Source organism: Semicossyphus pulcher, unplaced genomic scaffold (genome assembly GCF_022749685.1).
Source record: "Semicossyphus pulcher isolate SPU_LCO1_2020_fin unplaced genomic scaffold, fSemPul1.0.p SCAF_1, whole genome shotgun sequence".
Lineage (NCBI taxonomy): Eukaryota > Metazoa > Chordata > Actinopteri > Labriformes > Labridae > Semicossyphus > Semicossyphus pulcher.
This window is the reverse complement of record NW_027211603.1, coordinates 13,323,203-13,336,978: the sequence shown is the minus strand read 5'-3', so window position 1 is coordinate 13,336,978 and position 13,776 is coordinate 13,323,203. Positions and strand designations below refer to the sequence as shown.

The following is a 13,776-nucleotide window of genomic DNA, read 5'->3' as shown; positions in this document are numbered from 1 at the left end:
TCTTCATGAAGTTGATGTTGACATTTCACATTAGATAAGTGTCAGAGTTGTGTTGTGTTTATGGTAGTCGCGGGTTAAGGGCTATAAGCAATATCCCATGAGACGGAGTGATGTTTTACTAAATATCACAGCTGCTTCGTCGTAGGCAGATAATCACAGCCGTGGTGATATTCAGTATAACATCACGACTTTGAGTATGATATTGCTTTTATACAATAGTTATACAAGCAAATAGTAGTAAAAAGTAATAATCAACAACAGATAATTTTTTACTCCACCAACTCAGCTGGTTCCACAACTTAACTGAAACTGGACTGTTGCTAAGCAACCCAAACATTCTCCTGCAGTCTTGCTACTTTGTTTGTGTCTAACAGTTACCACAGAGCAGCTTCATTGTATGATGTACTGTTATCGGTATGTTTTAATGTATCATCAGCCAGGGAAATAAGAGTCTGCTGTGTGATTCAGAGGTACCGGTTGATTAATAGACATACACAGTCTGCTGTAATGTTAATAAATATTCAGACCATGTAGCTAAGGCGGAGTGATACACAGAGTGAAAAGTCCCAGTGATGTTGTTCTCTATATCGGCACGAATGGAAAGCATCTTGTCCAGTCAGATTACTTGGTCAGAACTAACTGTTGTATTATTGCATTTATAGCTACTTTGATTGATTTGGGGACATCACAAGACAGAAGAACTGTAAAACAACAAAGTACACTCAGTTTTGTCATATAATCATTGAAACAAGTTAGTATTGTTAATGTGTAACATCCAGCCATCCTCCAGTTCTGACAATCTTAAATGTCCTTTCAACTTTCACTAACAAAGTGTTTTGGTTTGTCGAGTTTTCATCACACTGGCATTATAAATATAAAACTATACTTGTTTTTACCACTTACATGGACTATAAGGAATGCACCACATGCCTGAATTCTACACTGATATGTCTGTATGTTGATGATAGCTGATTATAGCCATGAGTCATAGGCATGCGTCATAGGTTGTGGCGTTGTTTTTCCTGGCAAAAACTGTCGATAGAATGTCGAAGAAAATGACGATCTTTTCTAAAGAGCTCCAAGACGCTTACTCTTACCTTTTTATAGCCAAAAGGCCTATGGTATGTGCGTATAACACTTACATCTGCACGTTCATAAACATGCAGTACACTTAAGGGTCCGAGTTCAAGGGTATGAAAATATACAGATTTATCTAATTATATATACAGTATAAATTAGTATTGATATGTATTTTGCTCTGGTTTGGTCTCCTCCAACTCCGAAGAAAAACACATCAGAGTCTTTTTACTGCTACTTCTTTGATTTTATTCACTGATTACTTTCCAAACAGTTGGTGACAAAAATGACGTTTCTATCTGTGTATAAGTTTCATTACTGAATTTGGATGATGCTTTTACCCTTTAACCAGCGTGTTTCAAATACAGAGTCTATGAGAGGAACTAAATATTTTACAACACTTCCAATTTGTCTGCCTGCTTTTTTTTCGCTCCCTAATCAAGTATGCACAATAATACAGAATTAATTAAACCTGTCACAGCAGGATAATGGAGGAGTATGAAGCATTTATTAAATCTGTCTTTTGTGAATGAGAGGTGATTAGTTTGTTGGACACTGCTGGGTAAATGTCATCCAGTGGACCTTCAATGAGCTATTCATAGCAACACTTTGGTCTGAATATAGCTTTGCTCGCCTGAGAGGTCGCCTGGGTCAGCATTCATAAAGGCTTAATCACTGGGACTGAGCGTGCTGCTAATGCGGTTACAAACATATGACATTTCAGGCTGTCTCATTAGATTAAAAGTGTTTTGGTTTGTAACGTAGAAGCAGGTAGGAAAGGAAAGATCTCCTGCAGTGAATGAGTGATGGCTGCAGGTATCAGAGGCTCAGATCTACAGTTAAGCTTACACGTGGAAATAATTGAATAAAGTTAAAAGAAGAGATGCATTTATGGTGCTTGGAACATTTTTTATTCTGTAGATGTGTCAAATTAGAATAAATCACATTTCAGCATTTACAAGCAGATTTCCTCTAATTTGTGATTTTACACCAATATTTTGGAATTATTTAGAATAAAAAGGAATCAAAGTGATAGCACTGTTCAAAGACCAGATATGTGTAACATAAATCAACAACAGGTAGATACTCAGTAAATAACAACAACGTACAGGTGCCAAAATAAGAGACAAAAAGATTCTTAGAATAAAAACAGATTGTTTTGAGCATAAAGTCCAAAACTGACCAGAAAGAAGGCAGCTTTCAAAGTAATGACTATAAAATATTACAACTTGACTTTAATCTAAATGTTAACTTTAATGTCATGTTGCTAATGTTTAATGTAATCTTGTAATATTATGACTTTATACTCAAAATAGATCAATTTTCTTTTCTATCCAGGGCCCTAAGACCGTGTCGTAATAAAAAGGCATCATTATGAAACCAGAGGTTTATAGCAATAAAAAATTGACAAACTTAATACTAAAGTCAACATCGTGTTCCAGGCACAGGCCGAAGCACTAAAAGCACATGAGAAATCTTAACTATTTTGCTTTCAGCTTAGTGTACATCTAGAATTTGATCCAATAACTGAAATGTACATTTATTTTTAGACGTTCATGGTCACTTAATGAATGTAGTGCCCTGAACATAACATCGTTTTATTTGTCCGGAGTGCCTGGACAGAGAGCAGGATAAACGATACAGTGGCTCACTAATTAGATTGAAATCTTCAGGGGAACTCTCTCCTGGTTATTTTTGCTCGGCCGTTTGGGGTTCTGGTAGGAGAGTCTCACAAACACGACAATGAGGATTGTTCCTGAAATAAAATCAAACATGAAACAGATTTTGAACACAGAGCTGTTTTTGCTTGCTTGTCAATTTAGTGAGTAGAATCATGAAGCTTTGAAAAAGACTCCCCAACACTACTTTTGTAAAGCACGTAATGAGGTCTATGATGCATGATGTTTGTTGTATGTAATCGCAGCATGACAACTGCGCCTCTGCTTACCTATGACTGCAAACGTGCCAAGCAGAATGCCCACCGTTGACTGAATAGTTGGCATGCCCGGCAGCTGTTTGGCAGCCATCTTGCAGTTCCCTCTGACGTTGCACGGACACACTGTCACTAACATGAGAGGGGGGAAAGGGAAACAAAAACAACTCACAGATCAGGGCTTTTAACGTCACAGAGAATATTCCCACTAAAGAGGAAATACAAATCATCTGGAGACTTTGTGTTATGCTTCTGATTCATGTTTGGCTCCCAGAATCTTCAAAACATTTGAAGTTACAACCACAGTGTCACGTACAAAAGCAAGAAGAAATTAACCTATTTTACCTGAAAAACTGCAGGCGGCAAAAAAAAGCAGCACACTTGTAGCCATTAACCATATATTTGATCCTAACCTGTGTATGATAAGCCATGTTGTGTATAAGGTGTCAGCAGGCTGCATTGAGCAGAGCACAGTCTTAACAGGGCTGTGTTTTCACAAGCCTGGAAAAATCATTTGCTAAGCCCCATTGCATCATTATTAAACAACAGCAGCGCTAGGACAAGCGGGCACACGGGGGGTTGATCTGTATTGATTGTTCCTGCTCTTTCGTCCGATAACCTCCTAGTGCGCGCCCCAGCTCATCAGCAGGAGGGTCGACATTACCTGGCAGGTTTATGAAGGTGCTCCTGGGAGGAGAGCTGCTGTCAGAGATGGTGAAGGGCACCGTGTAGACTTCAGGAGCCAGGTATGGGATGTTTAAGGACAGGTTGGTGTGAGTATCTGGAGGACAAAAACACTTGTATGTTGGTTCAGAAAATATGACATAAAACGTTGTTGTAAAATAATACATAAAACTCCTCGTGCTTAAATTATGTGTTCATGTTATATGAGGCTACACCTGGTATTTATTACATTAAGTTACCATTAAAGCTCAATGGGATAACTTGGCATGATAGAAGCATGCTTAGCATATTTTAGCATGAAAGGGAACAAGACAGCAAATTGTACAAGACTCAAAGAAAACACATGCAAACTGTGTAAGTACACAGAGACACTGATGTAGCCGTGTGTATCCAGAGGTCTGGAGTGTGTGACTCTTTATCTTATCTCTGTAAATCAGTCTAAAATACACGCCTGGCCGCATGACGTAAAAGCCCTGTCTTGTAAAGAGAAGAGGTTTATCAAGCTGTTTGAACCCTTATCTGAGGGTCTTAAACTCCACGCTCACACCTCACCCTCTTCCCCCTTCATGTTCCATTTGTCAGCGACACACGAGCCGAGCAGCTCTTCTGTCGAGGCTGTTAATGTATTTATTCTCTATCTGCTGCTTCGCCTCTCTGATGTGACATTTTCGCAGGTTGGATCTGTGACCACCTACCCACAACTATTGTTGATGTTTGTGAAACCGAGAGGCATTTTCTATTATAATAAGGGCTGGACAGTTTTGAAAAACATACCTAGCTGCAAATGTTTCATCTGTAAAATAAGATGTCTACCAGGACATGCCTGCTACATAACAGCAAATGGTATTTTGACATGTATTTAAAAATTGTGCCATCTGCAATTTAAAAATTGGAGTAGGCCAGATAGAGATTGCGATAAAATTAACATTACATTTCTTACAGAGAGGCTGGATGTTTCACATTTATCTGTTATGAACGCTAATTAGACAGAGGAGGGAAATGGAACAAGCATGTGCTGCCTCATTAGCTGAGTTTCGGAAGTGAAAAGAGCAGGCAATTATTTGAACTCAGTACATTTGAGAGTCTTGAAAGACTTTAGATGAACGGCAATGACACACACACACACACACCAACAGGTCTCCTACATGACAGGTTGCGGATTCGTCACTTAAACCTTTCCAACTCTACAGCAGACATTATACTGGCAAAAGTACACATTATCGGTACGACCATTACTGGCTGAGACCAGGTGCAAAGCATTCTGGGAGGCTCCTTTTTTTAGCCTCCATTAGCTGGCAGGAACCCAGCGGTGACGCCAAAGAAATTACACAGAAGATATAATTACAGCTGGGCTCAATCAATACCAACAGGAACAGGGGAGTGAAAGGGGGAGATAAAAAAAAACCTGAGAGGGAAGTGGTTGAACTGTTTGAATGACTAAATGACAGACGTCATAGAGGGAGCGAGTTTGCATTAAATGAGCCCAACACTAGCGGTTTACAAGTGAAAAAAAAAGGATAATTGGATTATATACCTCCGATCCAAGATAGGACTGGAGAAATTATGCAGGAAGAAAGTAGAACAGGGCAATTTGCACATCCTCAGGGCCAGATCACTCTGGTTCTTTGACTGTCTGTTCTGATGGATGACATAATGCCAATTTAAATTTATTTAAGTCTGAGTAACTCAAACAACCTCGAGAAACTCATCGCCCTCTGGGTGCATTTAAAAAAAATCTATTTGTCCATGATGTCACGATGCACAGTCTTGCGGCTGGGTGACATCAACCTGTCTTCTTTAATAAATGAACTTCCTCACTCTCTGCATTATTCATAAGCAGGCTGAATCACAGCAAAGTAGACATGGACCTTACAGAAAGACACAGCATTTAGATATGTGTGTTGATGGATAAAAAATATAAAAATTAAGCAGATTTAATGTTGTAATTATCATGGCCCCGGTCTATGGTTTAAATGTTATTTTAACGTAGGTTCAGGAACAGGACCACGCCTCCCCCGCTAACTATCATCTGTGTCTCTTTAGCCCTCACACCTGTGAGATAAATATCTGCTCCTAACTAAAAGTGTATCTTGTGGGTGGATGGGGTTAATTTAGTCTGTGTTCACCTCACCGTTTATAGGTGTTAGCTTCCAGTTACGTCGGACTGTAGCATCACTGCGCAGGGAGAAGTTGAGCCGCCCTCCGTGCTGTGGCCCGTCACTGTCCCGCGAGGCCAGCACCAGAGCTTGGTCCTCCCAGCGAGGTGTACACAGGTACTTCCAGGAGTAATCTCCAACCAGAACCGGACTGTTGTCGTTCACATCCAGGATCTGGACAGTCACCAGGGTGGACGCGGATAAGGAGGAGTTTCCTGACGATCACAAGAGATGAAATGATGCAGCTTTATTGCTCAGATCTGAAGGCTATACTTTAGTTCTGGATGATGATACACCAGCAACACAATTACCTTGTGCAACCTTCTTTGATGGTTGCTTGGGTTATTTTCTGTTCTCCTGCACTTACACTGTGACCTCACTCTTTTGTCTCTTCTTCTACAGCTGTATTCTTTAGGCTCTCGGTTTGTCTGTACACACGTGGATGAACTTACAGTATGTTTGCAGGCATGTGCCCTTTATTATGTGTGTGCTTTCTTGTCTTTGTTCTGTCAATAATTTGCAGGATGTGCAATGAGATTATAGGATGCATGGATATTCTTTATTTAAAAAAAATGCATTGTGAGTAACTATTTGTCACATTAAGGACCTGACACACTCCGTCAAGTTACCTGAGGCCGTGTCTTTGTCCATTATATTTTCATTTGTTATTTCCTGTTGATTCCTGTTCCCAGTGTCTCCCGCCTCTTGTGTCAACCCCAACCTGTGCCTCGCTTCCCCTGGATTGTCTTTGTATCTACCCTGTGTGTCCTCCTTCTTGCTGCCAGTTTGTTGTGTGTTCCTTGGTGTCGCCTTGCTCCGGCCTTTTTCCTTGTGCTTGTGTGTGTTTTCGTGTATCGACCATTGCCTGTTCTTTGACTCTGCCTTTTTGCCTGCCCCTCTGGAGTTGTTGCTGTTTTTGACTTCTTGTGTACCGAACTTGGACTGGACATGAAAACTGCCAGCATTTTAACTTTACCCTGCTCTGTGTGAGTCGAGCATTTTTGAGTCCAATGCCAGTTATTCCAATGGTTTTGTCAAGAACTATACATAAAAAGCAAAAGATATATTGATCTTATTATACTCTTTAACCTGAAATAACATGAAGGTTTATTAATAATTCACAGGATCGAACGTTTGCCTATGCATATAATCCCTTAATCAAATAGGTATATATAATGATGAAAGCCATCTTACGTCCATCCACTGCAATGACCTCCATGGTGTATGTGCTGTTCTCCTCTCTGTCCAAGGCCTGCACAGTCTTTAGTTCACCAGAGTACTTCCCTATCGAAAAGTATTTCTTGGTGTCTCCTTGGAGAGAATATCTGCACGAGAAAAGACGTGCAAGAATTATAATGCAGCTGTCTTAGTGACTAAACTGAAGTTCATCAGTTCCTTTGCTCACCTGATTGGGTGTGAATCAGGGTCGTAACCTCGGATGGTGGCGATGACCCGTCCTGGTTCCTCGCCCTCTCTCACAGTCACCTCATAATGGCTCTGAGACAGGATCGGACCTTCATTCACATCATCAACATATATGGAGACGGTTGCTGTGGATGCAGGTCCATATCGTCCACGGACCAGGGCCACCGGGTTCTGAGCGCTGATTACGAGGATGTACTCACTCTCACGTTCAAAGTCCAAGACCTGGGAAACAGACATACACACCAAAGAAATACACACACAGGCAGAAACAGGGATTAATGTTGTCACTTTACTGTAAGTTCTTTTGAACTTGTAAATGGTGAGATGACAGTTATGTGTAATGAATAAAAAAGATTGGCCAGATGGTTTTGCAATAGCAACAAACTTTATGATTTACTTTAACTTTGAAACCTTAAAGAAGAAGTTCGGTATTTTTAAACTTTCATCTTTTGATATTTTCAGAGCACTGAATGTATAAACCATATATACTCTAGATACCTCTAAGGTTAAGTGGGGAATAACTGTTTTTCAATAAGGGTGAACTGTACCTAAACACAATTATCAATATATCTACCCAAGGAAAGGAAATTAATAATCTTAAAAAACATTGAGCTTCTCACATTAAAGCAAATAAAATAAATGGAAAAGAAGAAATTGAATTTCAATGGATTCAATTCCACAGTGCGTGACTGCCAAACGTCCAAGGAAAACAGCACGTGTTCTTTTCCAGCACAGAGGGACACAGAACAGTCCCTCATGTCCGGTCCCCTTATCTTTCATCCAAGAAACTGGTTTTACTGGAAGAGTTTTGGAGTATTTGCAAAAGAAACCAGAGACATGTTCAGAGGAAAATGAACAAGTTGATTCACTTTATCATGAATAAAACATTTCCATTATGATACAGTGAGAACTAACGGTATTTGACAATGCAGTAAATCCCCCTGTCAAAGCTTAGAATTTATGTCTATGACCATAGAACATACATGAACTGATGTAGCAGGGCATTCAATAAAAAGTCTTGATAGTAAAAGAATGTCGAAGTCAGAAAATCAAATAAATCCATCGATTCACTTTCATACTTTTACTTCTGCTGTGTCATATTCAGTCTGTGCTATATTTGGGTCTGATGTTTAGCAGAAGAATTGGGAGTAGTAGATTTTAAGTGAGGCTTACTTTAATCCAGACACTTAATATAGTAACTGTGTTGGAAGGATTAAATACGTAGTTTAAAGCGAGGGTAGAATGGATTAAACACCGTTATGAATGTGTTTAAAGTGCAGACAGTTATTTGAATGCTTATTTCACTCATTTCAAAGAATCCAATAAAAACACATTATTGTATTTTAATCAGTACCGAGTCTGATAGACGCGTATGAAACCTGTCTTTTCTGTCTGGTTTTTCCCTTAAACGTGTTCCGTCTGCACATGAAGCTAGACACTTTTGAAAGCAGCGTTGTGTGACATCATGCTGCTCAGGCTGAGTGCGTCTCTGTTGCCATGGAGAAGCAACGCAGGCCTTGGAGGGTGCATGAGTACTGCCGTTGACTGGAAGTGACGCATCAAACTACTCAGGGTGTTATCAGAGCACCAGAACATGTGCATGGACTCTCTGGAGGAGGCTAGCGTCATTTGAACAACTCTTTACTCAAAGTCACGTGGTCACATGATGACACAGCTTGGGATTTAGTCCGGATTCTATCCTGAAATATGAATTAGGTATCAGTGAAACAACATTATCTCACCTTCACTGTTAGGTGAGGTCCCAAATTGGTATCTAAACTAGATAACCATCCAGTTTGAATCTGATTGTTCTTTTCTTTGTGAAGTGAAACATCTTTTTCATGCTACTAGAAGGATGCCGAAACTGTAAATGTAACACCGCCATATGGCAAACATGTTAGCAGACATTTGCTCATATACACATCTGGCAAATACGGAGCATCTTGAGCATGAACCTGGAGTCCTGTTTTAGGCCGCCTGATCGATGTTCACCCACTATACAGTCTGCTTTTAGCTCTGTTTTAGCCCTGTCTGGATCTTTAGCTGCTAAATGCTTCACTATGTTTACCAAATGACCTCTTAATTGGCCTGTCTGTCATCAAGTGGTGGGTAGGTAGTGTAATTGGTTTTGAGTTTTTTTGTTCAAACAGCTGGTGAGCTGAAAGAGCTATACTGTAGCTAAAGGGAACGGCAGAGGTGTCAACTACTGTGACTACAATACTACTGTAGCGTCGTATGATCCAAACACTCGTCATGTCCACTAGAAGCAATGAGCTTGACTCCAATAAAAAACAAGTCTCCCGGGTAAGTTTCGACTGTTTACTGAAAAGATCGAAACAGGTCAAAAAACTATATTGCATCTGTGTGTAATCAGTCCTCATTCATAAAAAGCTGCGGCTGTGACATCATCTATATATCTACGAGACCGTTATTTAAACAATTTAAAAAAACAAAATTGCCGACTCTAAATGTGACTGTTTTAAGTTAATATTAAACAAAAAAGCAAGCAAAACAAAGTTTTTACATTCTTCATTCTTAATAAATATGGCTCTTACAACTACTTTAATACTGCATTATCCTATTTCAAGATATGAATCTATTATTAGGTAGCGTCCTGGCAGTTGGGCCTGTTGGGACAGCCGCTGGGAATTGTGGGACAATGGACCGAAGTTTAATGAAACTGAATATTTCTGCAATGTTATTGAGTTGTTAAAATGAAGTGTTCTGTTATTGTTATAATAGTTGGCATGCAGTTATTTCCTTGTGGAGGGGTTACCATGAGGGTCTTTGGGTGCAGGTGCAGTCATATGGGGATGGAGACTGTTGTAATGTGTGAAAACATGTTTCTCAGTTAGGCTATTAAAGTGCCTTAGCTGACTCGATGTGTGTTGTCTACACATCACTGCTGCATGCTACTTTATCAAATATATCACAAGTTACAGTGTTACAATTTCATTTAGCGGACACTTTTGTCCAAAGCGACGTACATCTGAGAGTTAATACAACACAAGCAACGATCAAAACAGGAGGGAACGAAATCAGTAAGAAACAACAAACAGCTTCAAGTGTGACAGGACACTGGTGCCGACAGGCAGTGTACAGGGTGTGTTTCTTCTTTTTTTTTTCTTTTTGGTCAATATCATTCGGCGTCATCATCATCATGAGAATCCTAATCGACATAAACCACATCCTCAATGTCATCATCATCAATAGCATCAAAATCATTAAGTGCAGAGGTGTTCAATGAAAGAGCTGTGTCTTTAGCTGTCAGTTTTGTGTTTTCAGTGGTGGGCAGATTCATGGCAATTAACCCCGGTTATATCCACCAAATAGGGAAACCACTACATTATTATATTATATATATTATAAAAGCCATATTGCAGTTTTAAAGCATTTCTTGAGTTAACTTGAAGCATTTAACAAACCTTTTTGTAAAAAAAAAGTCCCATTCATGTCATCAAAGTTACCTACAATTGAAGTTACAACATGTCAACATCCTTCTCTTATGTTCCAACGTTACAAGATTTGCACTTTTAACTGATTACTCACATTTATAGTAATTGATGATTTATTGCTGATAATCTTGAATGGGTAAATATTACATTAACATGATAAAATAATCTTCCAAAGTTCCATTTTTTCGTTAACAAAAATGGTTTCACATATGATGTCATGTCTCCTCTTCCTGATTTGATTCCCTTCACTTCTCTCTGGTTCATTACACAGTTACCTCAATAGGCCGCCTCTAGCCTGCGTGGTAAACTGCCATTAGTGTCTGCTCACACAATCTAATTATTCACTTGGGCTGTGAGCGGTGTGTAATTTCTAATAATGAAATGTGTCTGCCTTCTGGCGCTGACCTCACACTGTAACGCCATGAATTAAAGGATTTGCTCAAATGCATTTTAATCCAGCGAGGCTTTACTTGTGATGGATTTAAGCTTTAATTTTTACTGAAGTGAGCTAAATAAACAACAGTATCCCTTCTGGTGATTCAAAGTTAGTTACAGCGGCATCTAACAAGGTCAGTGTGAGAGCTTTCAACACAGCTGCACAAAAAACCCCCACGACTTTAGTCAGTATTTCATCATTTCTAAGGGACAGAAGTCCTTGTGTGTTAATACAGGATCTATTTTTAGCTTTTAGACATCTCCTGCTTTATCTCAGCGGAGCATGAGCAACTCACAGTTCAATCACATTCAACTCCCACAGAGAGGTTGGATATAATAGACTGTCTCCTGCCTGGCCCACTTACAGAGAGCAGGCCATCAGAGTATACACACACACACACACACACACACACACACACACACACACACACACACACACACACACACACACACACGTATAGACACACACTCATTCCCCCAAAGCGAATCCCGAAAACGTCCTGCTGGATTATGACAGGCAGACGAAGGGTGATGCGACCCCTGGGACAGGACAGATTATAGGGCTAAAACCTTCATTGTCATCTGGACTCTTTTTTTTTTTTATTTGAGGCGTGTGGATCTGAAGTATTGATGTATTGGAATATTCTCCTCCAACCTGTCTGTCAGTGCCTCACACGTTCAGCTCACACTGTGATATTAAAACATGTCCTCATAAAAATGACATGAGTTATGACTGCTATTTTGACACAGCTAGCACCTGAGTGATCTCCTAGGTATATACAGGCACCGAGGACAGATACAAGCCATCAGGCCAAAAATTGTCCTTGACTTTATTTATGCACCTGAAAGAAGGGAACCTTCATACCCGTGACATGTTAAAGAAAACTTCTTCACATTTATTGGACTGGAATCTATTTTTTGAGCTCATCTTTGGTTATCAATGTTCCACATTCACAGGGTATCCATTTTTCTCTGAGGTCACGCTCAGGGTAGGAAGCTCCATTACAGTTAATTAGTATTATAACTGCAGTTGGTATTGCTGTATATCAGGTATGCAAACTGGAAAAGATAGGGCATCTGACGGATCGTCATCATTTCACTGCTCCTCAACTGATCAGCAGCTCAAGGGCACTGGACGGTAAAGATCAAGAGCAACATCAGGCCATATTTTAAGATTAAACATATTTAATCACTCACTATCTATCGACAGCTAAAGTGTGATGTGAGCTAGCATTGCCGTTAGCTAGCTAACATTAACATTATCTAGCTAACTTTACAGTAAACTTAAAATCTACACCTCTCTTTCCGTATTTTGTAACATTATCAAATGGTAACGTTGACTATTAAATTGAATGCTTACATAAGCTGTAGTTGACTTGTGAACATATGTCTTTACCTTAAAATAAACCCCCATGTCTGTCAGGATTCTTACGCTTCATTGTCTTCTTAGTCCCTTGTAAAGTGATGAAGTGATGAAATGATACAAAATATCCAATTCTTATTTTTATTCCATACGTTCATACAATTTGAAAACCTGTAATACCTCAGTACAACTTTATAACTTCCCACTCTTTGCGTGACCGCTGTGAAAAATGGCCACTGAGTGAATATGGTTAATAAGGTGGTAAAATGTGCACGTGCAGATTACTAACCTTTGAAAGGACGAGTGAGACCTCATTGGTCTGCTTGTCCGTCACTAACGTAAAGACCTCCTCCTCGTTCCCAGACTCCAAGCGGTAGTCCACCTGCCAGCTGTCTCCCCCTCGCACATCTGCATCCCCCGCCAGCACGGCTGTCACTGTGGTGCCCACTGGAGCGTTCTCTGGGATGTGGAAAGGCCCGTACTGACAGGGAGGAAGCGGAAGATGTACAGTTATAATGGAGAAACCATTTATCTGTCGACAAGACATACGCATGGCCACTTAAGTGTGCCTAATGAGAACACTAGGGTGCCTATGTACAGTGGTATGCTATTAAGTTATATATAGATTTCAGCTTATACACATTTCTACACTATTTACATATTCTTTAAGCAAAGATCTCCTAACGAAGAGTTGATTCAAAGATATACTGGAGGCAGTGTAATTTAAGTTGAACAATGAATGCATTATTCTTAACTGAACGGATGCATTAAATATTAAATAGTACAATTAAATATTGATGTCTAGTGCCAGAAACTTGTTGATGATGTTGCAATTTTTCAGTGTCTGATTCACTGTGCTGTTGTGACAGTATGTGACTACATATGAGTATATGTTTGCCCTCTCTTGCCCTGTCAGTGTTAGCTAAGCGTATTCACACACCTCTGTGTGTTTAGACAGACGTTTAATCTGCCACTCTCAGATGTCCTCTAGTGAAGCAGCCATGCCTCTGATCTGGCTGCCCCATCCACAGGGTCGCTGAACCCGGCCCTGTCACCACTCGCCTCCCACTTCACCCCCCTGTAGTGGTGCCTTCACATTGCCATGGAAAAAGCTGCACTTCTCAGGCGTGACCTGCTCAAGAGCATTTTCCACCTCTCTGTTTGTGTGCGTGTGCGTGCGTATGTGTGTGTGTGTGTGTGCGGTGTGATTATCCGAACATTTGTTTGTAACAGCTTGGAAATGAGCAG

The 13,776-nt window shown here is 40.1% G+C and overlaps 1 protein-coding gene across 1 annotated transcript in view; it reads right to left on the bottom strand.

The window, feature by feature from the left end:
• Nucleotides 1-2,732: 2,732 nt before the first annotated feature.
• The window catches only part of cdh16 (cadherin 16, KSP-cadherin), a 31,505-nt gene continuing 20,461 nt past the window's right edge, over nt 2,733-13,776 (bottom strand). The window contains exons 11-17 of the mRNA XM_069657874.1: nt 12,818-13,009; nt 7,256-7,497; nt 7,045-7,175; nt 5,826-6,065; nt 3,675-3,791; nt 3,026-3,142; nt 2,733-2,833 (exon numbers count right to left, since the gene is read on the bottom strand). Of these exons, the coding sequence (XP_069513975.1) occupies nt 2,733-2,833; nt 3,026-3,142; nt 3,675-3,791; nt 5,826-6,065; nt 7,045-7,175; nt 7,256-7,497; nt 12,818-13,009 (1,140 nt within the window). The remainder of the gene's footprint in view (nt 2,834-3,025; nt 3,143-3,674; nt 3,792-5,825; nt 6,066-7,044; nt 7,176-7,255; nt 7,498-12,817; nt 13,010-13,776) is intronic.